Below are 27,548 nucleotides of genomic sequence, written 5' to 3' on the forward strand. Positions count from 1 at the left end.
TGCCTTTGACAGTATTTATGACATTAAGCAATAAATATGCCTTTGACAAGTTAAATAGATTAAGCTGCTTGCATCACTGGAAGGCAGGCTTTCCAGTGATTTATTAACTCTCACAAATCTTTTCAGAGAACTCTTCAATTTAGCACCCTATTTCTTCAGGTGTTGTAACTAGCAATTATTTTTGCATCATCTCTAAAATCTTGTTTTCTTCCAGTTAACTCATGAAAACATTAAAGAGCATAAGCTTATCAACTGGCCTCACTACAATGAAATGTGCTTGAAAATATTCTCCTTTTACAGCTGCATTCAGAAACTTACCATTTAGACACATTATTGTCCCATTATCAGCCAGGTTGAGCCCACATAAGAATCATCTGAATACTGTGTTATGGTGTCTTAATCAAAATATTATACAATCATATGCATAACTAAAGTTGAAAAAAATTACATCCACCCTATTTTCTTTGCTTGTCAAACCAGATCTCAAACATGGTGTATTATTAAATCAGTCCAACAATCAAGTTGCATCAGATTGGTTTGAATTTGTCCAAAGCGATGTCTGTCTTCTTTTCTCTTCTCTTCTCTTCTCTTCTCTTCTCTTCTCTTCTCTTCTCTTCTCTTCTCTTCTCTTCTCTTCTCTCCTCTCCTCTCCTCTCCTCTCCTCTCCTCTCCTCTCCTCTCCTCTCCTCTCCCCTCCCCTCCCCTCCCCTCCTCTCCTCTCCTCTCCTCTCCTCTTCCCTTCCCTTCCCTTCCCTTCCCTTCCCTTCCCTTCCCTTCCCTTCCTTTCCCTTCCCTTCCTTTCCCTCTCCTCTCCTCTCCTCTCCTCTCCTCTCCTCTCCTCTCCTCTCCTCTCCTCTCCTCTCCTCTCCTCTCCTCTATTCTCCTTTCTCTTCTCCCCTCTTCCCTCTTCCCTCTTCGCTTTGCTTCTCTTTTCTCTTCCCTTTCGATGTTTCTATTGTGTACTATGATGCGTGTTTACAGATTTGGATGTGGCTGATGATCTTGGTCACTGTGGCAGTCCTTCTGCACTTTATTAAATGTGTTTTGCTTAAAGTCTGATTGTCTTTTACGACTTAGTTGAGTGGTCATAGCTGCTGATTATTATAATGTACCACTATTATTTCTTCTATTGGTGTTCTATGCATACAAATTCTGTTTCAAAAAGATTCAGTTCCAGTTATACTAAGCAAATTAACATAAGGTCAGTTCAGGGCAATTTTTTTTTTTTTTTTTTACTTCTTCTATTCTTTCATTTATTCTTCATGAATCTTTTTGAAGACAGATGAACCATGATAATTGCAGGTTATAAGAAACCTCTAATTATGCATTCAGTGTAATTTAAATTATTTTTTGCATGTAAAGATAAAGTTTTAAAATTATTTTCTGAATGAGAATTTAACATAAAATAAAAACATGCTTGCAAAAATATGTGCATTTAGGAGGAAGTTAGGGTTTGACTTTTTCAGATGTATGGAACATCCTGTTTTTAAAGAAATGTTTGTACAGAACACAGATTACAAGATGCTGAGGTCACATTCAGATGCACTGTTCATCCTTCCACTGAGCAGGTCCAAGACAGTGCTACTATCATTGCTTGTTGTCGCTGCTGCTTACCACCCAATGTTTCCACTCCTGAAGTCTGTTGGCACAGTGACATACAACCACTCTGTCCAAATGTTTATTTAATTTAAGCAATTAATATTGTTGGTAATTTTGGCTTTTCCACTTGGTTTATCTTTACAAAATTTGGCTGGAGAGAAGCTGATTGTGTAGTTGTGCTGGCACAGGTGAAAAGGAGATAATCTTCATCTAAGACAAGGTTGTGATGTGACAGGCATTTGTAACAGGGTGGAGGAGTTCAGGTCAGAGCAACTGGAACCACAATCTGAAGCGTGATGTCTCAGCGAAAGTTGTTTTTCGCCTTTGTCTCCTGCTACAGGAATATTCAGACATTGTTTCTGATTTCATTTTTCAGTGTTACAGGGGCCTTTATTTTGCCTCCTAGTGGGAGCTAAAACTCTTTTTTCTTCAGTGGAGTTTCTGCAGATTAACCAGTGGGATCAAAATAATCAGGCAGCAAATCAATATGTTTGCTAAGCTTAATAGAAAAGGTCCTTTATCTAAGCACTCTAACTCCTTTTCCAATAAAAGCCTATTAAAATGATAGCAACATTAGCAGAATGGGAAATCATTTATGCATACAGGTTGATGAAGTTAAGCATATGGTGTGTCTTGACTTGCCATTTTCAGTTCTGCTGGGAATATCGTCATTAACCAACCATCAAGTCTCAATACTGAGCCTATAAAATGATTGGCATTTAGAAAGGTAAATATTGGATAGTGACTGTTCAAATGCTTCTTCCGTTACAAGAGCTATTGCAACTGCTACACACAGTGATATGTTGCCAGCACTGACACTGAAGTGTACTGAATAAAGTCAAACTACTGCGTTATAGATTTACAGGAAATCCTCAGAACATGGGTCCTAGGATTAAAAAAAAAAAAAAAAGACGGGGGTTACCAGCATGATTGTTTTTAAGGAATTTTTCAATGCTTATCTTTCTTATCCAAGAAATATTAAAAGTGTCAATTCCGGTTTTGCTAGAGCAACTCTTCTGGGTCACAGAGGACATATGGCTCTCACATTGTCAGTCTCAACTACTCAGCCTTGGAGAAAATCTTTCTTCCTCCAGATAATGTTAGTTGTGAAAATTTAGTGGGCTGTATACATGCACAAAGTTTTAAGACTATTCTGAGAAAATTCAATATAAGCTGTGCTGAATTAAACAATGTGTATTATTAACAATATTTAACATGACTTTCTCCATTCAAACCTAATTTGCTAGTAGTAACTAAAAAACAATTAACATTTTTCCCTAAGGGAAAATGAAAAAGAAAAGTTTTATATTCCATAGGTTTACCTATCTTCTGTGTGTTTTCTCCCTCTTTCTCTTTTTGCAAAAGAATTAACCTTCCAGTAACTTAAAAGGTACCTGTTTGTAAATCAGATAAGAGTATTGTCTCACACACAAGACCTGTCAACAACTCCAATATTTCCTACGTGGTCTGAAATGAGTCCACAAAAATATTAGCTAAATTATTAATAATGATTCAATTTCTTAACATTGTAATGAAATATCTCTCATAATCTGCTTGCAAGGAGAAAAGTGGATTAAATTTGGAAAATTGTCTCTAGCAAATCGTTCATCTACCTCTCACAATTATAGTTGCTGCTCTTTATTCTTTTTTGGTCCCTTGGCTACAATAAAGCTCATTACACCAAACAGATTTTCAAATGTACACATAAAGAGAAAATGTGATCTTGTCTGTGAAGTGAGTTTACCCCAATTGTCACAATTCCTAGTCTAGTTAGTGGTTTTTCAACTTGCAGTTTATTAGATGGCTGAATCGTCCACAAATTTCTCTATGGACTTCAGAGATTTTACATGTACTAAAATGGGCTCATTAAAATTGTGTGTTAGCAAATGATGAAGTAGTTTGCCTAATGCAAATGAAACATCAAAGTTTTCACAGATGTTTGTTCAGCTAAAATATACTTTTTTTCAGAGGAAAAAGGATTTGGAAGATCTTTCATGCTTTACCTATACATAAAAACTTGCTGTTACCTGTGGCTGGATTACGCAGGTTATTAATAACTCCCAGTACATGCTGCACCTGAGCAAGTGCTTTCAGAAACACCACCATCAGGGAGAATGGTTTACAAATGCTTTTGCTGATACTGTGTGAAGATTTTCTAGCTCTATAGAGTTTACTGTCAAGCTTAGCGCAAGTCAACCCCACTGTCCTTCTGGAGATAGCATAAGCCTAGAAGTCTGCAGAATATCTGACAACAGATTTTTGGAGATGCTGATGATAATGTCATCAAATTAGTCATCCTCTGGAAAACTCTTTTCTCTTAAAAAGAAATCTGTTCTAACAAGTATTCTAATCTGACAAAAACTTCCTCATATGTTTCCAATAAAATAAATCTTGCATTAATATAAACATGAACATTTGCAAGGGTGAGCAGTAATTTTTAAAATAAATTTTCATATTTTGGAAACTTAAAATATTTATTTACTAACAGAGACGGGGTCTGTATGCTTCTTAGTTTATTTGTGTTTTTCACCCATCTTCTAGCCCTGTGTATTTTTAATACATTTTATCTAATAAGTGTAACAAGACATTCTATTTTATCCAAGCACAATGCTATAACTTTACCAATCTAACTAAAGATACAATAAAGCAGTGATCAATCTCATATCACAAGATAAATTAAGAGTTCAGACTAATGGTATTCAATCATCAAATTAGTCCAAAAAGTAATAAAATGTAATTGTAGTGTTGACACTAAACATTACTTTTTTGACTTAACTATGGAAAATGTGAAGAGGAGTCTCTTTCCCTGCAGTCCTACACTCCATCTAGAATTTCAGCCCTTGCAATGTATTTCTTCTGCTGCCAAAGGACATCATTATTCTGAGAACTCTCATTTCCACCTCATGCTTTTGCTGGTCTAAATCCACTAAGCAGCTAATAACCTTGACTCATCATAAGGAAGTATTGCTATTCAAGTGCCTCTTTAACACTTTTTCCTTAAAATCGTTGCCAGCTTGCTGTTCTCATTTTCCCCTTTCACATGATAACCCATGGGTGACAGTGACAGTGCAGGTGTGATGGTTAGATGATGCACTACAGTAATTTTTGAACAACATTACCTTTCAGCCTAGAAGAAGCCACAGAGTAATTCAATGACAGGTTGGTGATTATTTTTAGGAAACTAAAGGTGTAGTTCACAAATACACAAATTTTCATGTACATATATTAATGAAAAACGAGAAGGAAAAGTTAAAGGTAACCCATCAAGTCCAGACCTGAAGAAAAATTTTGAAATGTTTCTGTTTCCGGGTATTCTTTTTTTTTAATGGGTGGTCATATATTATCTGCAATATTTTAACTCATGGTGCAAGTTGCAACCTGGTCAGGCTGGTCAAGTTGATGACACAAATCTTTCATCAGTTCTTCACCTGGAAAACCCTTCCAGGGAAGACATGGACCTGTGGCTGATGCGGCAAGAGAACTGCTTCTGTTTCATCTCTGTGCAATCCTTTGAATAAGGATTTCTGCCTTCTTGCTCTGGCTGAGCAACTTCAGAGCAAATTAGGTTGAGAAGACTTCTCAGGATGCGGGTGGTTTTGATCATTATTGCAATACAGTCTCCTCAAAAACAACTTTACATCTTTAAATCACGCTGGAATTTCTGTCACAAGTAACACTAGATTTTACCAGTTATCAACTCTAACAGAAATGAGATAATTCATAAATCTATAAAGGAAAACAGGTGGAAGGTCTCTATGCCAAGAAGTTAGTCTCTGCTGTCCATCTGAGGAAGTGGGTGTAAGACTCAAAAAAAGCCAAAATCACATGTTCTGAAAATGGTTAATGTCTGACATCTCACCATTTTCTTTACAGATATTACTTCAGTGTTCTCAAAATTTAAAAAATATTATGGACTTTTTTAACTGACAAAGAATAGTAGAAATTACTTAAACATAACTTCATGTAAAATTCTTCCTCTAAATTCAATTACTTTTATTAAAACTAATCCCACAAGTATTAATTCAAATCTGAGGCCAAGTTTGTCATTCTTTCCTAAGAGAATAAAATACCTTTCTGTTATATTCACTGCTGCCCTTCTCATTCCCTGCATTTCATCCCTCAAAAGGGAGCCCTGGGTATCTATTTTGTTAAGAGTAAGAGATGTTTAAGATGGTATCCCTGTAAATCATTAAATGTGAAATTTGGGAAGGAAAAATCTCTTAGGAAGTGAACATAAGCAACTGATCAATCTGTGTGAGGAAACAGGTGTTTTAGTGTAAAGTGCAGAACGACAGAGGGAATACTGCTTAGTGCAGGAGTTTAGCGTCTTTAAACTTGTCACCTCTGGTGCTGTTGGTGTTTATTAAATTGGTGAAAAAAAAATCCCAATTTTCTCTTTCATATTTCAAAATACACTGTTAATTTAGTTTGAGCTTTCTGTTTATATATGTCTTTTTGATTCTGAATTTTTCAGGTGGATGTTTTTCAAGTAGAAGCAGTAGATCTTGGGACTCTGCAAAGGATGGTGGTTGAAAAAGGGAAAGGCTCCGCCTGGCTTCTGGAGAAGATTATTGTAAAAGACTCAGCAGCTTCAGGGACAGAAACATTGTTTATGGCTCAAACATGGCTAAAAGACAGACGTGATGGAAAAAGAACTGCCTCAGTAACTCTGAATGCCACAGGTCAATTTTATCTTTAAACCGTCGTTTGTGAAGAAATTTGTTCCAAACTATAGAATGCAGCTCTGTGATTTGCTGCTATAAAGAAGTTATGCTTTAAAATATTCCAGTAGAACACTGTCATTATAATGGGAATTAGTGTGTCTGAACACTGTTGCTTTTTAGTACTATTTAATAACCACTATTTCTGCTTCGTTACTTCAGATTTACAGTGGCATAAATGGCAACAAATTTGGCCTATTCTCTTTACAAATTGCTGCCTCTACAAGCCTGAGTTCTAGTTTGCCACTTGCAAACAATTTTTTTAAGCTTCAAATACTTCTGCTGGCTACTTGCCAGGCAGAGTAAAAGTGCTAGGGTAAACTGAAAAAGCCATTAAAATGGCTCCATTGTATTCAAGAAGTCTGTTTTAAATTATTTATGCCACACTGTTTGGACAGCTTTTGCCAGAAACTGGACATACTTTTGGCTGATACTGTGTAGGTAATCAGTGCACAGAGGAGCAGTTTTGATGCCTCCGCCTGTGACTGTGCTCTTTGTCAAGACAAGAAGGGAATGTCCAGCCTCCTTCCCTGTGCTGTGGTTTCAATACAAACTCCATCTCATATTCCAGCCAGGAGGGAGCCACAGCACACCCCAACCAGCTCAGACAACCAAAGTCCAGTGTGTACATTTAATAATGATGTATTTCGTATGGTCCTGCCCCTAAGGGAAGTAAATAAACAGCATAGATGAGTCCTTAGGTTACAGAAAATAGCAGCATTGGCATGACGGTTCTTGTCCAGCAATAGCCTATTGAGACAGAGTAGAATTCCAGTGCAATCCGTTTGACAGGCTGAGAGAGTTGGGGTTGTTCAGCCTGGAGAAGAGATGGCTCTTGGGAGACCTTATAGCAGCATTTCAGTACCTAAAGGGGGCCCAGAAGAAAGGTGGAGAGGGGCTTTTCACGAGGGTATGGAGTGATAGGGCAAGGGGTAATGGCTTTAAACTATAAGAGGGTTTGAGCAACCTGATATAGTGGAAGGTGTCCCTGCCCATGGCAGGGAGGTTGGAACTAGATGATCTTTAAGGTCCTTTCCAACCCAAACCATTCTAGGATTCTATGATTTCCTCTACTTTAACATCTCTAACTTTTTTCATTTGAAAACCAGAAAGAAAAGGAGTAAGTTTTTATTGTGCAAAAACAAATAATTTCAGCTTTGTTTTAGATTGTATGTTGGGAATTTTCTGAATAAAATATAACAATATTTAGTGTATTTAAGGCTATATAACATGGTTTTATTCAAATTTTAAAAAAAAAGTTTCTGTTTCTACCAGAATGTATTGATTTGGTAGAAGAAGAAATTGTTCCTGTGAGGTTTTTCGTACAATAATTGGCAAATCCAGACAAATAATTGGCAAATCTCAAACAAGTTTTTCCGTCTTTGGTTCAGGAGTCCATCTAATGTTTACTAGAGTTTTGGTCTATATCAAGTCCCGCTGAAATCGATGGGAGCTGATATCAATGGGAGCTAATATCAATGGGTGAAACATTGACACCTAAAATGTGCATTAAAAACATCCAATTACTTTTGATTCATCCAGAGCATAAATTGTATAAATGAAACAGAAATGCTTTAAAATGAAACAGAAATGCTTTAAAATAAAAAAAATACTTGAATCTTCATGTTACAACCATTTCATAGTAAAGACATAGCTCTAGAGTTAATTCATTAAATAGGATGATATGTAGGAGATGATGCTTAAGTAGAAAATCACATTGTACACTTCCTAGTTAAATCTTTAATCTAAATTATATAATATTCAGTCAATTACCTCACTAGAGATTAATACAGGCATTTATTATCATTTAGACACTGTTTTACAAAAGTATTAATTTGATCTTCAATCTTTCTTTAATTAGAAATTCAGGAGAGGAGGAGCACTTCTGAATGCCTGTTAGGAAAGGAGCAAATGAATTCAGGTATAGCTTCTGCCATTACATCAATTTTTTTATTCATTAATAATGTGAGAATATTTTCATCACAATACATCCTTACACTTACTAGTACTGACAATACTTTCCCCTTTGTAATAGTAAGAAATGGCAATATACGTTAGGGAGCTCATCAGCACTCAGATGAAGTGCTTGCGTATTAATGCTCCCCATGTAGACTAAGACATGTCTGTGGAATTTTATCTCAGGTGCTTGGCTAACATATGAAAACAGAAACACCTTTAATATTTTCTTTTTTCTTTGTATGTTCCTTATTTTATTCATTCAGAAGGCAGATGGAGAATTTATTTCACAAAACAGCAAGAAGAAACAAAAACAGACTTTGAGAAATTGTCAGAAAATATATCCAAGTTGGTTATGGTTTTTTATGGAAGAAACGGCAAGTCAAATCTGGTTTCCATGGAAAACAAACTGGAACATCAGACTAAGAACCAAATAACATATGATGTAAAATAATATATAGATTTGTCTATATTTAAATTTTCTTTGAGTTTACTTTTAAAGATAAATAATCATGTAGTGCTGTAAACATTGCAGATATTATTGTTTAAATATTCAAGAAAAGCAGTACTGAAATTTTCAGTTGCACACCATATTTCATTTTTAGTTTTTGGCTTTCTCAAGTTCGTGATGATCAAGCATATATATATATTTCTGTCAACAAATAGTCATAGTTAATAATGCATATCCATTTAAATGGCTTTAAGTATTCACATTTAGAAATCAGTGCAGTATGTAATTTGAATTTGATAGAATAATTACAATGAATGCCCCTGGAGTATAAAGCTAATATTTCCATAAGTGCTTACAGTCTATCTGGTTCTGCTGCCTTTGAACTCAATGGGACTTTTAGCACTAAGACAGAGGCAAGTGGGGCTTGGTCCATGCTGACCCCTTTAGAGAAAACTTCCTCTGTTCCTGTAAATTACCTATGCATTTAACTACATATCTCTGTTTGGATGCCAACTCATTGTTTTGTTGCTTCCTAGATACATTTACCATCTGACTTGGGAGCGCTTTATAAAGTGAGACTCGGTCTCCAGAGTTCGGAAGACAGCATCTCCCAATTGTTTCTTCGTCACTTTAAAATGCAGAACACATCAACCCTGGATACCTTTAGTCTCACCATAAATAAAACACTTCCTCTTTCTCTTAATGGAGACAGATGGATTGAATTCCCTGTAGAGTGGCCATTAAAAGAAGCACTTTCTGGTAGGTATAAATCTACTTTAAAGCAGTAGAGTGGTCCAGGAGGTTAACATGTCCTAATATTACAACCGAAACCTTTATCAAAACAGAACATTTTATTGTCTTTATTTAATGATTCATAAAGTCTGGATAAAAAATTGAACTGTATGAAGGAAAATACTATCCACTCAGCTTAATTTCTGTACCATAAAGTGAGAAATGCAATATTCATTTGATTGCACAGAACCATTATTATAGGCTAGAATGAACAGTTTATAAGAAATATCCCTTTCTTGCAATATAGTAGTATTTCTACTCTCCTTCATTTAGTCCTCAGCTGCTCATATTACTGACATTAACAACATGGTTTTTATAGCTCGTTTACTATTAAGCAATTTATTTTGTTTGCAAATTCCAAACAAAGATTCTCAGTAAATAACGGCTTAAAACTACATATAAGCATCAGCTTTACTACCTTTATGCACTCCAAATATTTATTCCTGTTAAAATTAGCTCAACAATTTTCTTACACGTCACCTTTTTGCTTAAGCAAAATAAAAGAAACCCTAAAATCCACTGTATATTCCGCATGCTTCTAATGCGATGCCTATTGAATGCCACCATATGACAGAACAATTATCAATTCAATAAACACACCAAATAATGATACTTAATATTCAAATGATTTGTGCTTGAGTTTTGTGCAGGAAACAAATGAATTACCTGAGGAAAGAAGAAAGTCAGTTCCTTGAAAGTGAGCTGAAGTAGGTGTTAAATGAACTACGCCAATACACTTTGGATTGGAATTTATGGCCCAGTTTCAGGCAGGTGTTTGCATGTGTCTAAATGTAAACATGCAAGTAATCTCAGTAGAGTTAACAGGAGGGTCTTTTTGCATACTTTGGTTGCAAGTGAAAATTTAAATTTTGTATTTAGGCTTTAGATTTTATATTGCTTAGAGCTGTTTTTTCACTTAAAGGCTTGCACAGGATGGGTACAGAACAGGGCTCAATGGCTTTCATCTTCTAGAAACCAGACTGAAACAAAAAAGGCCTTCAGATTAACATAAAGCACGAGTATGCCCCTTGCAAAAGACTGATCACTGTCACATGCAGAAGTATTTAGGGTACATGTAGAAGCACACTGAAATGGTGAGACAAAGATGCAGCATGGATGATAAATGGGCAGTGAGACTGGAACCCTCATGACCTTGGTTCTGACTTTGGCTCTGCCACTGACCTCTTGGTTGAAAAAATCACTTCCTCTCCCTTTGCTTCTTTTTTTTTCTTTTTTTTCCCCTTGTTTTTCTTTTTTAATATTTTCCTTCTTTGTACGTGCTTTGAGACCAAGAGATAAAGAATCACACACACACACACACAAAAATATAATAGGTATTATACTACCTATTTGTTTAGGTAAAAGAACAAACAAACAAAATAGCTCATCTCTGTTTCATTTATTTCTTTCCACATGTGCTCTGGAAGTCTTCAAGAAGGGATTTGTAACCACAGTGAAGAAAAAAGCTGGGACAGTGAAAAAACATATTCCCCCAAATCTTTTCCATTTTATGTCCAAGACAGCTTGAAGCAGCTCCACAGCAGGTGGCACACGGAGAGTTCAAAGTGATCTTTTACGCATAAACTTACTTGAAATTTATTGTGCAAAACAGATCTGCTCCTCTGTCAGCTTTCTGGATCTAATTTATTTTCCCCTTGGTTTCCTTTTTCTCAGCTAAAAGCAAAATCAGTATTTTGTTAATTGGAATGGAAAGCAGCTGATCATAATCACCTTAACCAGAAGTCATGTGCTGTTAAATTTCAGATACAGCTCTGTCATTCATAGAGTGCCTTAGTATTTCATTTCTTACTTATCTTTTCCTTTTTTTATTCTGTACTTCAAATTGTGATGAAGCATATGCTAATGGCTACTTGAAACCATCAAAACACAGTTGATACAATACATTGCAGACCCTTGAGATCTGGCTGTGCACACACATGCCTTTGGGTGTATTAATGGGGAGAGGCCTCCAGCTGGGTATATACATAAATAGTTTCTCTTCACTGTACCTTCCTTTGAGATGCATACACCTCAGGAATCCCCAAGGATGAAACAGTGCTTTCTCTTTCTCACATAAAGGGTTGTACAGAAGATTAATTTTGCACTACTGTAACTTTTAAGACAAAACAATGAAATTGCAAAAAGGTGAAATAAAAAATTATTATGCAACTTTCAAATAGCTGATTATTTCCACAAAGTTAACACAGAGCCAGAATTCACACTGAGATTAGGAAATCATAAGAATATTATAAAATTAATGGAGTTGTAACATTCATGTATGTGTTATCCTCATTGCATGTAGCTTCTTTTCAGAGATTTCCTTTCATCTTTCCCCTCTCAAATCTATTCAGTACACTAGAGCTAAAAGTTTACTTGCCCGCATTTGCCCTGTGATGGTCTGATCCCACTACCTGAACAAAGACCATCATTTAAACATTTTAACCCTCTTCTTTACATTAGTCTCCTTCAATTGCCCTTCTCTGTACTCTGCCAGTTCGATCCTCTGTATAATCTGATACAAAGTTCATTCAATTCAGTCTCCAGCCGAACTACAGTGTGTCGGTGCCATGATAAGACAATAGATCTTACTTGCCTTGGCTAAGACTCACCTGGAACCTCCAGCCGTGATGGGCATAGGATGTCCATTTAAGATCATGCCTGAGCTGCATCAGACATGCATCTGACTCTAGTCCTCTCTCTGACCCTTTCTTCTGGATGAACCTTGGACCTATGTTGTAGGCTAATTTTCAGTCCTGTTTTTGACCCTTTCTCCTGCTCCTCCTGCTAGACCACCAGGATGGATCTGAGATCTTTTTCATTGTCTGCTGCATCTGAGACTATTGGCAGATCTGCCTGCCACATGCAGGTGCTGCAGAACTGTTCCCTGGTCAGTGAGGGCACTGCCTGTGCTGGGGTCATGCTCAGCTCATGTCTTGTCTACCCTCGTGGGACAGTCACACTCTTGCTGCTCTCTGACATAGTGATCCAGGAAACAAGCCTTCAAACATAATCTTTTCACTTTTATTTTGGACTGGTGCAGCCTCACTTCTCAAATTTCAGATCTGGGAGACTATGGTCAGTTAAACAGAGGTCAATTAAAATAAAAAGAGGTCACTTAGGAAATCAGAGGTATATCTAAAAATAGCATTGCACAGATTTCTTTGCTCTGTGTAGTGACCCACTCACTGCATTGCATCCCTGACCAAATATATGGTTTTCTCTACTGATTCTTCATCTTGGTTATAACACCATCCACTGTATTCCATGCAGTCCTTGTATTTAATCTTTTCTTTTATTTCTTACCATGCCATGATTTGTTGTTCCTCGGGCAGCATCAATTTTTGACTCCCATTTTAAACTCGGCTGTATCTTCAAGTCCTTAGGCTTTTACTAAGTTTTACCTTTGTAGGTAAAACTAAATACGTTTTCGTCACTATGGCTTTCTTTCCATGCACCTGCTCAACTGCAGCAGGCATGCAACAAGGGTCTGTTCTCTCCTCTTGCTGATGCTGGGAAAAGAAACAAGCTTGAATAGAACAGAGCTGGTTCTTGTACTGAACTTGGTGGTTTAGATGATCTTTAGATCTGAAAGCTGATGATAAGAGCTTGTTATCTACTTTACCTGGACTTCGTCTTCTTGACATTCAAAGGACACAGATAATCTGTTTATATACAAAGTCCTGTATGGGATGGGTGTCTCACTGGTCTGGGCTCTGAGCCACATTCTACAGAAGTTTTCTGCAAGGTCAAGGTTCGTCCCCTTCTACCAGACTGTCTACAGGAATAGAAAGGAGATGATGGGTAGTAAATTAAAAGAGGTAAATATTCATAACTGTCACATCATCTGTTTCTATGAGTAAAATGTAAATGAATATAAACAGATGCTCTGTTTACGCATTTACTTTAAAAGGTGTTCCGATGTTGTCATCTTCAATTAAATAACTATAACCATTGCATAAATCACAAACAGCACAGATTAATGGGTGACAACTTCAGCTGAGAGAGACTTTTCTTCCTGGGCTCCCTCCATAGTCACTGGATGTTCTCCATTACAGTGAAGTTCGAAGTGGCGACTCAGGTGCTCTGACTCACACACGAGCGGCTTCTCTCACCATCTCTTTGAATATGAAGTCTGAAGGATTTGTCTCCCCAGCTAAAGTTAGTTTTTGTAAAGATCCCAAAAGGAACTGATGAGTCTGAGTGTTATTAGGATTTCATCTATTAGGCATATGTCATTAAAAAAAAAAAGGCAACTGACTGCAGTAATTTTTCAACAACGTGCTACTGTTAAAAACAGCATAAAGCATAGGCACACTTTTCCCTAATCTAATGTAAAGTTGTCAGCATCACCAATGTTTATAGTTACAGGACAAAATTAAGGAAAATTTGAAAAAAAATTTGAATTTTACTATTATTTTCAAGTGTGTCAAATTTCGGTTGCATCTGACTGCACATTGTTATGTTATCAAATAACTATGCAAGGTTCTGGCACAGTCTCAACAGGATCTCTTTCTGCTTGATATTGCAGTGGTTACATATCATCTTACAGTGTTTTCTAGAAATATTTTGAGTGAGAGAAATTTACTGCATATGACTGCATCTATACATGGTACTCATGGTGACACAGGGAACAGATCCCTTCTCTGGTCATTGCAGAATGTCCAGCAGGGAGAAGACAACGAGGTATTCTGTCTTAAAGTACTTTAAAATTTATCCCTTAATCCATTCTTGTACTACTTATATATTATTTTCAAATCTTCCTATATAATTAATATAGTTCAAGATTGTAGTACTGAATAATTTTATTTTAGTCATTTCTAGTTATCATGGATGCTGTTGAATTGGGAGAACTGGACAAAGTTGTTCTTTTGATCAGCAGTAAAACAGGTAAAGTACTTTTGCTGCTCTCTAAAGTCAGTGATGTGAATCACACAGCTAGCATCCTATTAAAGGCAATGGAGTCACTACCACAGTTAAATCCTTATTAATTTGTTTGGCTGGTTTTGCTGAAACATAATATTTTATAAAGCAAAACCCTACATTTTGACACATTAAAACTCTTGGATCTAAAGGCTATCTCATAGTGCATCAAGAAAATAAACTATTCCTTGCCATAAAAAAAGAAAAAAAAAAAAGAAAAAAATTAAGATGATGAATAATTATATTCTGCTATTAGCACATGGTCTATTAATAAGTGATCTAGGAGGATGATTATAACTCATGTAAGAAACTGGTATTTTTTAAATGTCCTTCTGCAATTCAGATATTTCATCTGTTTTCCCCAGCTGTTCTGTTTCCTCCCTGTGACATTCGGAGGGAGATTTTATCCGTCTTAGGCAAACAGCAGTTTTGTCACTGAATTCCATTAAAATCATCATAACTTTAACTTCTCTTTGCTTCATCTGTAGGATGGCTTTCATGCTACTAAGGAACATTCGAAGAATTAATTGTATAGGTTTTTTAAGTCCTTTAATGAAATTTGCTATATAATTGCAAATTGTTACTTACTATGTATTACAGTAGACCATTTTCAGAGAGTTTTCTAGGAAAATAAGAGTTCTACATTTGCATTTTATCTTTCTTTTTTTTCCCCCATCTCTTGGCTCCTTATAATAACCTTTAAGACTCACCGCCCAATTTCAACCAAATTGGTAAAACATAAAAATGTCAAAGACATTTGTGCAGTATGTGTGTATGTATAGGTTGACTGGTCAACGCACCCTGTGCCACAGCATGGTCTGCCCTGGCTGCTGGGGGCTGCAGAGGGGGCACAGTGGGGGCTGCAGTCACTATGGAAGGGAAGGGAAGGGAAGGGAAGGGAAGGGAAGGGAAGGGAAGGGAAGGGAAGGGAAGGGGACTGCCCCACCATGCTGCTGTTGGGGACCAGGACATAGAGCTCCTTATCGTTTCCCACAGCTTCAGTTGTGAAAGTTAACTGTGGTCATCTGTCTGACTGACAGCCATTGAATATGGCAATTGCACATTGCGAAAGGGCTCCACAGAGAGTGTGACAGGCAAGGTTTTTCCAGTGGGGTTTCAAAACATGATTCACGAAGGAGGGACTTCGGGGCTTATTGGCTCTGTGTGTGTTGTAAAAAGAGGATTGGGCAGATGTATAATATATTTCTTCCAAAGGGGTTAAAGCACTTGAGATTATTAAGGGTGTCTGTATTGTATCTAGACTTGTTTGGCCTGAGACTAGTTTGGACCAAGACTTTCAACCAAAAATCCCCAAACACAAAAGCTCTTTGGTGTATAAAGTCAGTTGTAGCCTGCAGGACTGGTCAGCCCAGGCAAGACATTGCTCTAATGCATTTATGCTTCTTCCAGTATCTGAGCAGGTTTTTAATATCAGGTGGTTTGAGATCCTTTCCTGAAGCTTCTGACTCTGTCCATGCACTATCTGAGCAGGTCATGAGTGCAACATAATGTCCTGGATTCCTCCCCAGGAGCCTAAGCCTATTAACTCAGACTTCTCTTGATAAAATTGAAGACACTTCGACAGTAATAGAAGACATTGGGATGCAGTTTGTGGAACAGGGCTGAAGGAACAAATAATAGAAGGGAAAATGAATAGTCTTCATGACTAACTAGTGGCAAGAGATTCAGGCCAGTCTTATAGACAAGATGAAGCTGAAGCCCCCAGCAGAAAATTCAAAAGGAACTCTAAGTCAGAAAGCAATCTTTCTCAAACAGCAGAGGTATAGCATAAGTTGCTGAATTTCCTTCATACCTGCCATCTAATGAGATCCACTTTGTGCTGCATGCAGAACACAGGCCCAACCCTCTTGTCAAACAGTGACTGAGGAGGAAGCACCAGATATGTATTTCTGCTCTTCCTCCTTAAATGTGCCTGCCTAAGTCATGCTGAACCTTTTCTGCTTGCCTGTGCATGGACAGTGAGGACAACACTCCTTTGCTTCACTAAGACAAAGGAAATGCTTCCACCTAAATTTCTAATTTGAGATTTCAAATAGGAACAAAATAAGGAATGCTATGATGATTCTAGGATTTTTAAGTCAATTGTTGGTATTCATAAATTAATCAATAAGTGATGTTTTAAAATAGTAGGAATTACACCATTATATTTACAACAAATTCTACGTAATTCCTTGACATGCAGTACATTTTCATTATACTTTATTTCCTTCTTTGTAGACTGCAAACTGGACATTAAAAAATTGCATTTGAAAGAAGCTCTAAAGGAACATCCTATTTACGTATTTGAAGTGAATGAGTAAGTATATTATGAAAAGCTGGTACTTTTTTACTCATTTTATAGTATAACAGCTAAAAACACTGAGTGTGCATTGGATTAAAATTACTGTCACAGAGTGGTTCAGTCAAATGATATTTTTGAAATAAGTGCATCTTTAACTGTCCAACATAAATTCGTAGGATTTTTCTGATTAACTTACCATAAAAACATATGCGGTTTTGTTTTTCAGAGCATTTTCTGTGGATGCAGATAAGCCAGAAATACAGAGAGAAATCCCAGTATCTTTTGTTATTAGAGGAGACAAACAAAAGAATGACATAGATAACAACTTACATAAAGAAGGAAGTAAAGCAAGAAATCTGACAGAGTATACCATTAAAGTATACACAGGTGACCAAAGGGGAGCAGGGACTGATGCCAATGTGCATATTATTTTATTTGGGAATGAGGACAAATCTGAGGTATTTCAACTCACTCAGTCACTGGAGCATCAAGACCCCTTTGAAAGAGGAAAGGTGAGTACACGGATTTTATAGGATGTGTCCATTGCTAGACTGGGAAAGAAAACTCTGAATCTATGTGGGATCTTCTTTATGGAACTTAAGGCATTTATCTGGTTTTCCACATCACTAGATGAGATATAGTCTCATCTACCTCTGTGTTTCACCTTTTCACCAGAGTGACCAAGGGATATTTTATTTCTATTGTATCTAGTTGACCCTGTTGCTCTTCTTTCTTTTAGTCCCAAACACATCACCATGTTGCATCCACTTATCTACCCAGGTATGCATTTCCTTGATCTGAAATGCACAATATGTATTGCCTGTGCATGTGCATGTATGTGCAATATCCCTTGCTGTTGTATAAACTTTGAATATTGTGCTTGAGAATAGATCAGTCTCTTACATCCCATCATCTTACTTTGCCATGGAAACTGATGCTTTGAGCCTCGCTGAACGTATAAACCTATAACCAGATAAAATGGAACTATGCACATCAACCTGATTCTGATATCCATCACACTTTAGGCTCTTCAGAGACCACCAGTTCAGATATAGATATTTGCATAAGAATGCTGATTCTCTGCATGATGTCCTAGTACCTCAGCAGAATGTCCTCCTACTTCAATAAACATAATACTCTGCCAAAGGAATTGCTCCATTTGCTCACCACCTGTGCAATGGAGTATAATGATGGTTACCCTTAGGTAGTAAGAAATAATTATATTTTCCATATCTTTGTCCTGTGGATTTCATGAAAGGTAATGACTGAATAATTAAAATTCCAGTTAAAATACATTTCTTATGAGATGTATCTCTTTATCTCCAGCAGTACTAAACATCTTTTCACTTTCAGTTGGTTCAAGTTTCTTCAGCCAGGATGTCTGTTGATATCCTCTGAAAGATTTTTACACATGTATTTTCTTCCATACTGAGGAGGTTAATAAATCTAGTTACCTATAGGCACAAGGAGGAAGTCAGAAAGTATCTTGAGCAGTACTACTTTTTACCTAGTACTGCATAGGAGGTGTCATTGCCCTTTGAAAAAGATAAGCAGATACATAAAAATCCAGTTAGCAACCCAGATAAGTCAATGGGTAGTCAGTGATGTCAAATGTTTTATGAAAAAGAAAATCTGTAATATGAAACAAGGTAATATTTTAAATTAAAATATGTAATATTTGAGAGAGATAATGGTACATGTAGTAAAAGCCTTTATTTTTTATGTTCTCGAATGTATATTTATGTATCATGTACTGAAAAATGTTGAAGTCTGCATCAGTTGAGAATTTACAAGAGAGCAAAAGTATTTTTCTGGTAGATGAAAGTCAGGAAAGTGGTATGGATTCTGTTACTATAAGTTGAAAAGTTAAACCTTTGTGCTTAAACTGATATCTAGCAGGAGAGGATCTATACCACAAATCTTCAGTAAGGAAAATAAACCACAGCATGTGTCAGCCACCTATTTTGAACTGGTATTATTACATTTGAATTAGTCTCAGAACTTATCTAAACAAATGTAAAGGTTTCCAGACATTAGCATGTTATTTTTAATAACTGTATTTTAATATTAAAGGTTGATACATTCAAGATTGAGACAAAAAAATTAGGAAGCCTACATTCAATTGAAATTGGTCATGATGGGAAAGGATTTGGTGAGTATACTGTATGTGTTCCATAGCCTTGTAAAAATCTCCTGCTTAAAGATCTGCCTGACATTTGGAAAGGTTTTTGAGGTCATGCTACTGCTACAGCTAGCTAATACAAATCTGTGTACAAATGAGGTCAGTTAGACTGCTCTTTCTTACAGCCCCTCTGTCTCTATCACATTTCCCTTGACCTTACATTGATTTTTTTTTTTCTAACAGAGTTGTAGTTAGCATAAACCTCCGAAGGTTTTATCCTTCAAACATTGCTCAGCCAAAACTCTCATTAGATGTCTTAAATGACACAAGATTGAGTTTTCAAACGACAGGCTAAACTTCCCATGCTTTAAACATTATCTAAGAAATATTTGGGCAAGTTTAAGACTCTGGTCAAAACACACTGTAGCTCCCTCTGACACACGTAAAACTTTCCTTCTTGTGAAAGCTAAACTATGAGGAGAACACTAGTGTGTACCAGGTCTCGCACTGATGTTTATTTAGAATGTGGCTACAGTACATACCCACACATGATGATGGAAACTGTTTCTATGTACACTGTATTACACGTAAGCTCTAAAACACGAATTTTACAAAAAAAAAAAGATGTGAGACTAAAGCATATAATATCTTGAGCTTACACCTAGAGGTGCTAAAAAATCTAGAGATATACAAATAAATATAAACAGAATTTGCATGCAATATACAGTTTGAGTCAAAAAGGTCTGATTGTATTGAGATACTTTAGTCGGGTGTGTTTTGCTTAAACTATCTAAAAGAAATAGATTTAGGTTTAATAAAACTTGATTGATCTGAGTGCATGAGCCACTATAAGGTGGAAAAGGTTTATCGTATCTAGGATGAACCAAGCAAAACTCTGCAAATAGCAGTTCTTATTTAGGCAAAAGTTGAACAGGAATTTTTCTAACTACCCACTCATGTTATACATGCTATGGTATTGCAAACTCAAAAAGAAAAACATTAAACCTCTTGAAATACCTATGATAAATAAAATCCTCCTGCTGACTTCAATGTTATTCATGTTAGCTGCTTTACATGCACACAATTCAACTTAGAACCAATCTGAGAAGGGAACTCAGAGTTGCACAGAAGTCCGCAGGGGATATATAGGTTGAACTTTTAATTCCTGAGTCCCAAACTATCAACATGAGTATCTTTCCCCTCTGTGTCCTGATCAACATCACATAGCTGCTAATACCACCTTCCTAGGACAGCTGGTATGCGTTGATCCATCTTATATCCACGACTACCTTCCTCTGAATTTTTCTCTGGAATTATCTCCAAGCGTCTTTTGGCACATCAGCTGTTATCCTCACAAGCACCCTCAAATGTAACAGCTCTTTGAAATGTTTCATCTGTTTGCTAATCTTTTCTAGCTGCCTCTAGATTTCTCCACACCTGGAGATTTCACTGAGGTTTGCTGGAGTTTTGTCAATAAAGGATAAAGCATTAGATCTTAAACTTTTCAAGAGAGCAAACATACCTTTATATTCATTTGTAAAGTGCCGTGTAAATTTGAGAGACTGTAACATTTTATTGCTGATAATCTTGACTCCGAATTACAGAGATTTCATGAAAGGTCATATATTCCAAGTAGAATATCTGCTATATTAAACTGTTCACAAGATCGCATTAAAGTTCCAAAAGTACTTCACAATATCAATAAATGACTTGTGAATAGAAGACGAAAAATGTAGACACCTTTATGGCTTAGTACTACTCAATAATTTTTCGCGAACAACCATGAAAAGTGAGAAACATCACTATGCCTTTAACTTTTATCTAAATTGGTACAATTTGCAAATATTTTTCTGTTGCATTTTTAGCCTACTTACAGATAAATATATTTTTATTGGTTTTAGCCTACTTATTACTTTGTCCAAATATTTGAAAACCTAAAGAATGTGTTAGAATATAGTATTTTATCTCTAGGACGTGCAAAAAATACCAAAAGGTTTTCAGCTATTAGCAGTATGATCCTAATTAGTTTTCAAATGTTGTCATTAAGTATTTGCATTAGCAAACATGGCTAAAGATATCAGCACAAACATTCTATATCTATAATAAAGTTTTATTTTTAAAATCTTCATATTTTAATATCTATGAAATAAAATTCTATAGCACAAGAATGAAGGTATTTTTTCACACAGCAAAATAGGAGATTATAGCAGAATCTTAAATATATTTTTAAAGCTAAAACAGATATGAGTGTTGGCGTAAATGAAGATGCTATTCTGAATCACTGATGCTGGAGAAATATGATATGAGAAGCATTCAGATACCTCACTTGGTTTATATAAGTATAAATATATTAATTAGAAAAGAGTAGTAGAATTTCTGGTTTTCTGTTGTTAAAGGGCTTGAGTTATCATTCAAGACATTACATCTACTAATAAAGTCTATCTACTTTTATTGTTTTGGTGGACACTGAAGATCAAAGCCCACCAGGGGTGTATTTTGAGTACATTTCAGAGTACTGGAAAGGGCCAAATGAGATTTCAAGAATGTTACTATTACTATGCACTCAGGTTTTTTTGTCTTATTACCTGTTCTGTTCAATATTGAAAAATGAGTTAAGTTGTGATAAAAATCTTCCTTTATGTTTTCTATCAAATGCATCAAAGATCTTCTCTGTAAAACTGAAGAGAAGTTGGTAGTAGTTTGAATCATCTACATTTCAGTTTTATTATTGATATTGAACACATTTGGAAGTACTGAACCACACAGGGTTTGAAAATGAAATCAGAAACATTTCTTATGCTTTGTTTGTGGTTTGGATATATTAAATTTTCTCCTTTTTTTTTTTTTTTCCTTCTATAGCAAATGGTTGGTTTCTGGAAAAAGTAGAAATCACAGATACATCTAGTAATTCAGTGTATTGCTTCAACTGTAACAGGTCAGTAGATGAGTTCATTATCACTCTATAGGTCCTGTTTTCTTTTTAACAAGAATTAGTAGCAGTCTTTTTAGTCTCTCAGTTGTTTCTCTTCTTGTTTCCTAAAACAGTAAGAATTTTTTAACCATATAGTGTTCCTATCAGTCCATCCCAGTAACTTTTGAACCTTTCAGCCAATTTCAAACTAATTTGTCAGATGAATATTTAGAAGAAGACACCATACTTTTCTGAGTTATTAAAACTGGATGATTGTAGGAGGGAGAGACACAATTTAGTGCCTTTGCCAAGAGAAGATACTAGTATGCCATTTGCAAGAGGAATAATCTGTCTGGTGAACCATTACACACGTATTAGTGCATATGTAGCTCTGACAAGCATATCATGGGTATGCAAACAGGCATGGAAGGGAATCAGAAATATGGGATGGTGGGAGGATGATTGGATAAGGCAGTACAGATACAAAACTGGAGAAAAAGTAATGTATTTATTCTATGAAGCAAAAGCAACACTAAAACCATTCTGTTTCAGTGCCTACTTAGTATGGGTTTGAGATATGTTCAGTAAATAGAGTAAAAATAAAATACCCCTTTTTATAACGCAAGAGGATAATGATCCAAATTTAGATACTTATTTGGATAAAGGGCTGCTGGGGTAAAGGGCTTCTAATGTACAAAAAGATCCACTTCAGTCTGCATCAAACTGAAACAATACACCTTCAGAAGTTGGAAATTAAATTGAAAGGTATATTTGGAGTGACTGTTCACTACAGTTTACAGTTTACAGCTTAATGAATTTCATAATAAGCAGCAGAAGCAAACACATTCCTATCTTCCTGAGTGTAAAATACATTTTTAATGCATCTGGAGAACAGAAAAGTGTGAAAACTTACAAGTTCCCTATATCTAGAAAGATGGATGTTACCTGCTCTGAGAACAGAAATGGTAGCCAAGAATATTTAATTTTAAGCCTCCTCTAAATGTTTTCGTAAACTTGACAATTCATAGAAGCCAAATCCCAACTTGTATCCAAAAAAGCAACATTTTTTTAGTTCTTGGATAATCAGTTGGACTCTATAGTCTAAGTCATGAGAATATGAGGCTATTACCAGTTGCAACAACACTAAACTTCTTCCAACAACATTAAGCTTCCCTCCACTGAACTTCTTCCAAACACATTCTTAGGTACTCTCTAATCTTCTAGATACCTAAATTTAGGTTAGTGGACATGAGCAAAAGTCCTTAGACCACAATATCACTCAGGTTCCTAAAACAATCCATAACATGATTTTCGGTGTCACTCCACCTCTTTTCCTTGTAAGAGTTCTCAGACCACATCAGTCAGAGAAAGATTCCTGAACAACATAGCTTGCAACAAACATTTTTTTCCAGAGTTTTTTTTTCAGCTTTTTTTAAAGTCTTACAGTAAAGCCAAAAAGGTTTGTGAGAGACCCATTCGGAGCAAGAACTTGAATCACATCACTGGTGTTGGGGAGTGACTGACACAAATTGATTCTGCAGATTGCTGACTAGAACATTTAACTGGGCCCTTGGTGGGTTAGAGTCATGTTCTTACCTCAGTGTACACCTACTTACTCCAAATCGAAGAATTTCAGTAGGAGAGATTAGAAGGTCCATCCTAGAGTACTCAGTGACCCAGAGGCATTGGGGCACCCCTCAGACACAGGAAACTGTAAATTCATGTCCCTGTTCAAGCTCAGACATGGAGCTTCTCATCTCATAGACAACTGTGTAAATAGGGAGTGGGTTAATTCCCTCACAGAGACTCCTCTGATACAAATGCTGTCTCTAAAAGGTATGCATCACTGAGAAACCTGAAAGGAGGTGGGCATCCTTTACTAACCTATTTAATAACTTACATGTCACACTTTTCATTGGCTCTGGGACTTCCATGAGCAATTTTATCTGTCAAGATTAGTTGTGTTTCAGCCTGGAACTGTTTAGCTTCAGCCATCTCTTGCAGCTGTTCAATGGAGCAACTTCAGATGTGAGCTACGTTAATGCTGTACCGGCTGGGAATCCCTCCCACGTTAACTCCTTAGTAGACATCACATCAGTCTGTCATACGCCTTGCGAAAGTGTTAGGAGCTTTTTAACTCTCTTTGGAAATTAATATCATTGCCTTCATGGTTCCAGTTAACATCAACCTATCCGAGCTTTGGCCTCAGCCTTATTTCCCACATAGTCAATAGTAAAACTTCCACTGGGTCTTACAGAGCAGGGATTGGGCCCACCATGCAACTCAGTGTTTTGTGAACCAACAAGGAGATATGAGAAATAAACTGTCCCTGGAATTGAATACATGAAGAATAACTTGCTATCACAGAACAGGTTTCCTTACTCTAAATTATCCTGATTTTATGCCACTCAATGAAACAGTCTACTTGCCACTTATATGACCAACAAATAAAATGAATGTATATTTCATAAATACATTTATAAAGCTAATTAAACTTTTAAATTATGCATATATGGATACTAAAAATAATAATAAATAAATCAGTATTTTCTTCAGGTTGGTTACTGCTTCTGTAGAAACCAATGTAAAAAACTCTCCTAGAAATCTAAAGGTGCAGAAGCAGGTTCTCTCGTTTCTCTGTTTGTTAAGTTTTATAGGTGCTGTGTCTATGACAGGTTTTTACGTTCTTTCCTTAAGGTGGCTTGCTGAGGATGAAAGTGATGGCCACACTGTAGTGCAACTTTATGCATAGCTGCTTGATTTCTGATTTTTTCTGTGTGTTACTTCTCCAAATTCATGCTGATTTGATTTACTTGTATTTTATAATGCTGAAGGTATTGTAATTACTGTGAAGGAATGTCAAAACAATGCATTAAAAACATCACAGTAAATTAAACATGTGTAATGTGAATACTGCATTCCAATCATATTAGAGATGCTTGAAAACTTTGCATGACTGAAATTTAGAAACAGAAATTTAAATCTGTAACATGGTTCTGTGGACTTGATCTGAGCATTCATAATGGTAGATGTTTTTAATGACATAATAAAACATTTTTGTTGCAGTAATAATCTGTGGGTAAGTTAAATTTAGCTCTCATGTCAAATCTATCAATATTTATTAATCTGATGAATCTGTTTCAATTTCAACATTCTTAAAGCTTAGATTTTCTCAAAATCATTTTCCAAACAAACTACAGAGCTCTTCAGACTTACCATATATTGTTTCCTTTTTCTAGAAGCCCATAATAGAGAGTAATAAATAATCTGTTATTCAGGAGCTCACCCTGTGTCAGTAAGCCTCCCACTGACATTTGATTGTAAAATCTTGTCACTGAGCCAGAACCTCAGCTGAGAACCTATAAATCTGAAGGGTCTCCTAAGAGAGTAACATTGCAACAGCTTCCTGGCAGCCTTCGGCATCTCCTGCTCAGCTTGATGACTTTTGCAGTGCCCATTCTTAGACATCTAAATGGCTTTCCAGTGCTACATGTATGAATGCCTCCACTTTAAAAAAAAAAAAAAAAAAGTTGCCAAATTATTTTTGAAAATGCATAATAAATAGAAATGCACAAATTAATGTTTGGTTTGGTAGGCTTTGACATTGCCAGAATTGTCTCAGGAAGGGTTTAGGATACAGAGGAATCTGAAATGAAATCATGACTTGTACACCACCTGGAGTTCCCTGTGTGTGATCAGAATACAAATATCGTATATAAGCTACGTAGGGCACCCCTCTGTTTAATCAAAATCTTCACCTTTAGTTTTAGAATTTAGAAATTTAGAATCTCTATGAAGATCTGAATTTTAGACCTGTTTCACCCTCAAGCCACTACCATGTTCTGTAGCAGCAATGTACTTTTTATAATCATAAGAATTAAATGAGTTTCTAATCTGTGCTGACAAAACATTGTCTGGCTGTCTTTTTAATATGTTTAATGTTTATTTACTCACATTATTCTGTGAAATGAGTAATGTTGGCTGATATCTGTATGGGTGGTGTGATTTCATTTGTTATTTGGACACACAAAAAAATAATAAACACATACAATGGGTCTTGGAAGGTAATTTCATTTTTATCTACCTTATACGTCATCAAAGGGTGATCCGATGTAAGGTGTGGATGTGATGAGAGAGAGCAATGGAACAGTCAATTTCTTCTAAAAGTGCTCTTTTTGTTCACACTGCTACCACGCACACTGGAATGGATTTGAAATTGTATCCCCAGAGCGTACAGTTCACTTACTTAGTATCAGTATTCATTACACTGAATCACTTTGTTGTGATCTATTATGTGATTTGTTTCATTATTATGTCTTTCATTAATAGTTTGTAATACTAGCTCTCTTTGATGCCATTTCTGATTTATCAAGTGTAAATAATGCCTTCCTAATCTGTTTTTCATTACTAACAGCGAATACCCTCCTTCAGCAGCTGCCTTCCATATTTGAAAATTATTTTATTTACCTGTACAGTGTATGAATGAGGTTTTGGATTCACTTCCCTGGATCCAGAGCCACGCAAACATTTCATCCCTTTCACTAACAGGACAACCACAATGGAGGGCTTCATTTCAAGAGCATCATGGGTCCTTGTGGCACATATTACTAGGGGATTACACTTTGATAAGAAAATCAACAATAGCACAGAACCCCCTTCTCGGGTCTTGTTTGGAAGACATGCCAGTTAGCATATTTAGCTTGTGACTAGTACCAAACCCCCAACTTGCCTCTTCCACATGGTACACAGTGATGCTGCTGTGCTTGGAATAGAAGTCATTTCATCTCTGTCCCTTGCAAGTGGGTCAATTTTTGGACAAAATTACATTACAGAGGTGCCACCTCCTATGCACTCTGCTGTTGCTGCACAGCAAGGTTGCTGCCTTGCTTGTTTGCTCTCAGCACCCTGTCCTGCCTATGGAGAGCCTGGGCAGATATTGACACTACTGATGGCTCCGTGGAGTCTAGCATGGCACAGAGACTGCCTGGGTCAACAATAAACCCAGGCATTTGACACCCATGGGAGCCTTGGGAAGATCAATGAGATAACTCAGCTGGAAGAGGCAAGGCTGTAGTGGAGGGAAGGCTTGGACTTCTGCTGCGGAGAAAGCCTGGGGCTGTGTGCTAAAATATAGACCCTGAAGACCATAACATAGACTCTTAGACATAACAGAGTCTGAAAGTGTCCATTAAGTGTCCAGTATTAGTTAACTCTATCTTTTTTCCTTAAGCCCTTCTTCTTCCCCTTAGCCCCACGCAATGCTAAAGGCTCTGGGAAAAGTGGCTGGAAAGCTCCCTGGCAGAAAAGGACCTGGGGGTGTTGATTGACAGCCAGCTCGATATGAGCCAGCAGTGTGCCCAGGTGGCCAACAGGGCCAACAGCATCCTGGCTTGTATCAGGAATAGTGTGGCCAGCAGGACTAGAGAAGTGATTGTGCCACTTTACTTGGTGCTGGTGAGGCCCCACCTTGAATCCTGTGTTCAGTTTTGGGCCCCTCATCATAAGAAGGACATTGAAGTACTAGAGAGAGGAGGGTGATGAAGCTGGTGAGGGGCCGGTAGCGCAAGTCTGATGAGAAGCAGTTGAGGGAACTGGGGCTGTTTAGCCTGGAGAAAAGGAGACTGAGGGGAGACCTTATCGCTGTCTGCAACTACCTGAAAGGAGGTTGTAGCATGGAGGGTGTTGGGCTCTTCTCCCAAGTAGCAAGTGATAGGACAAAGGGAAATGGCTTCATGTTGCACCAGGGGAGGTTTAGATTGGAGATTAGGAAAAAA

The 27,548-nt window shown here is 36.7% G+C and overlaps 1 protein-coding gene across 1 annotated transcript in view; it reads left to right on the forward strand.

Moving 5' to 3' along the window:
- Nucleotides 1-24,526, forward strand: part of RP1 (RP1 axonemal microtubule associated) — a 181,291-nt gene extending 156,765 nt beyond the window's left edge. The window contains 11 exon segments of the mRNA XM_065629346.1: nt 6,074-6,281; nt 8,182-8,241; nt 8,543-8,721; nt 9,264-9,486; nt 14,048-14,202; nt 14,331-14,406; nt 16,678-16,756; nt 16,968-17,253; nt 18,815-18,893; nt 21,723-21,798; nt 24,472-24,526. Coding sequence (XP_065485418.1) covers nt 6,074-6,281; nt 8,182-8,241; nt 8,543-8,721; nt 9,264-9,486; nt 14,048-14,202; nt 14,331-14,406; nt 16,678-16,756; nt 16,968-17,253; nt 18,815-18,893; nt 21,723-21,798; nt 24,472-24,526 — 1,476 coding nt within the window.
- Nucleotides 24,527-27,548: the final 3,022 nt, after the last annotated feature.

This window comes from Caloenas nicobarica, chromosome 2 (genome assembly GCF_036013445.1).
Source record: "Caloenas nicobarica isolate bCalNic1 chromosome 2, bCalNic1.hap1, whole genome shotgun sequence".
Lineage (NCBI taxonomy): Eukaryota > Metazoa > Chordata > Aves > Columbiformes > Columbidae > Caloenas > Caloenas nicobarica.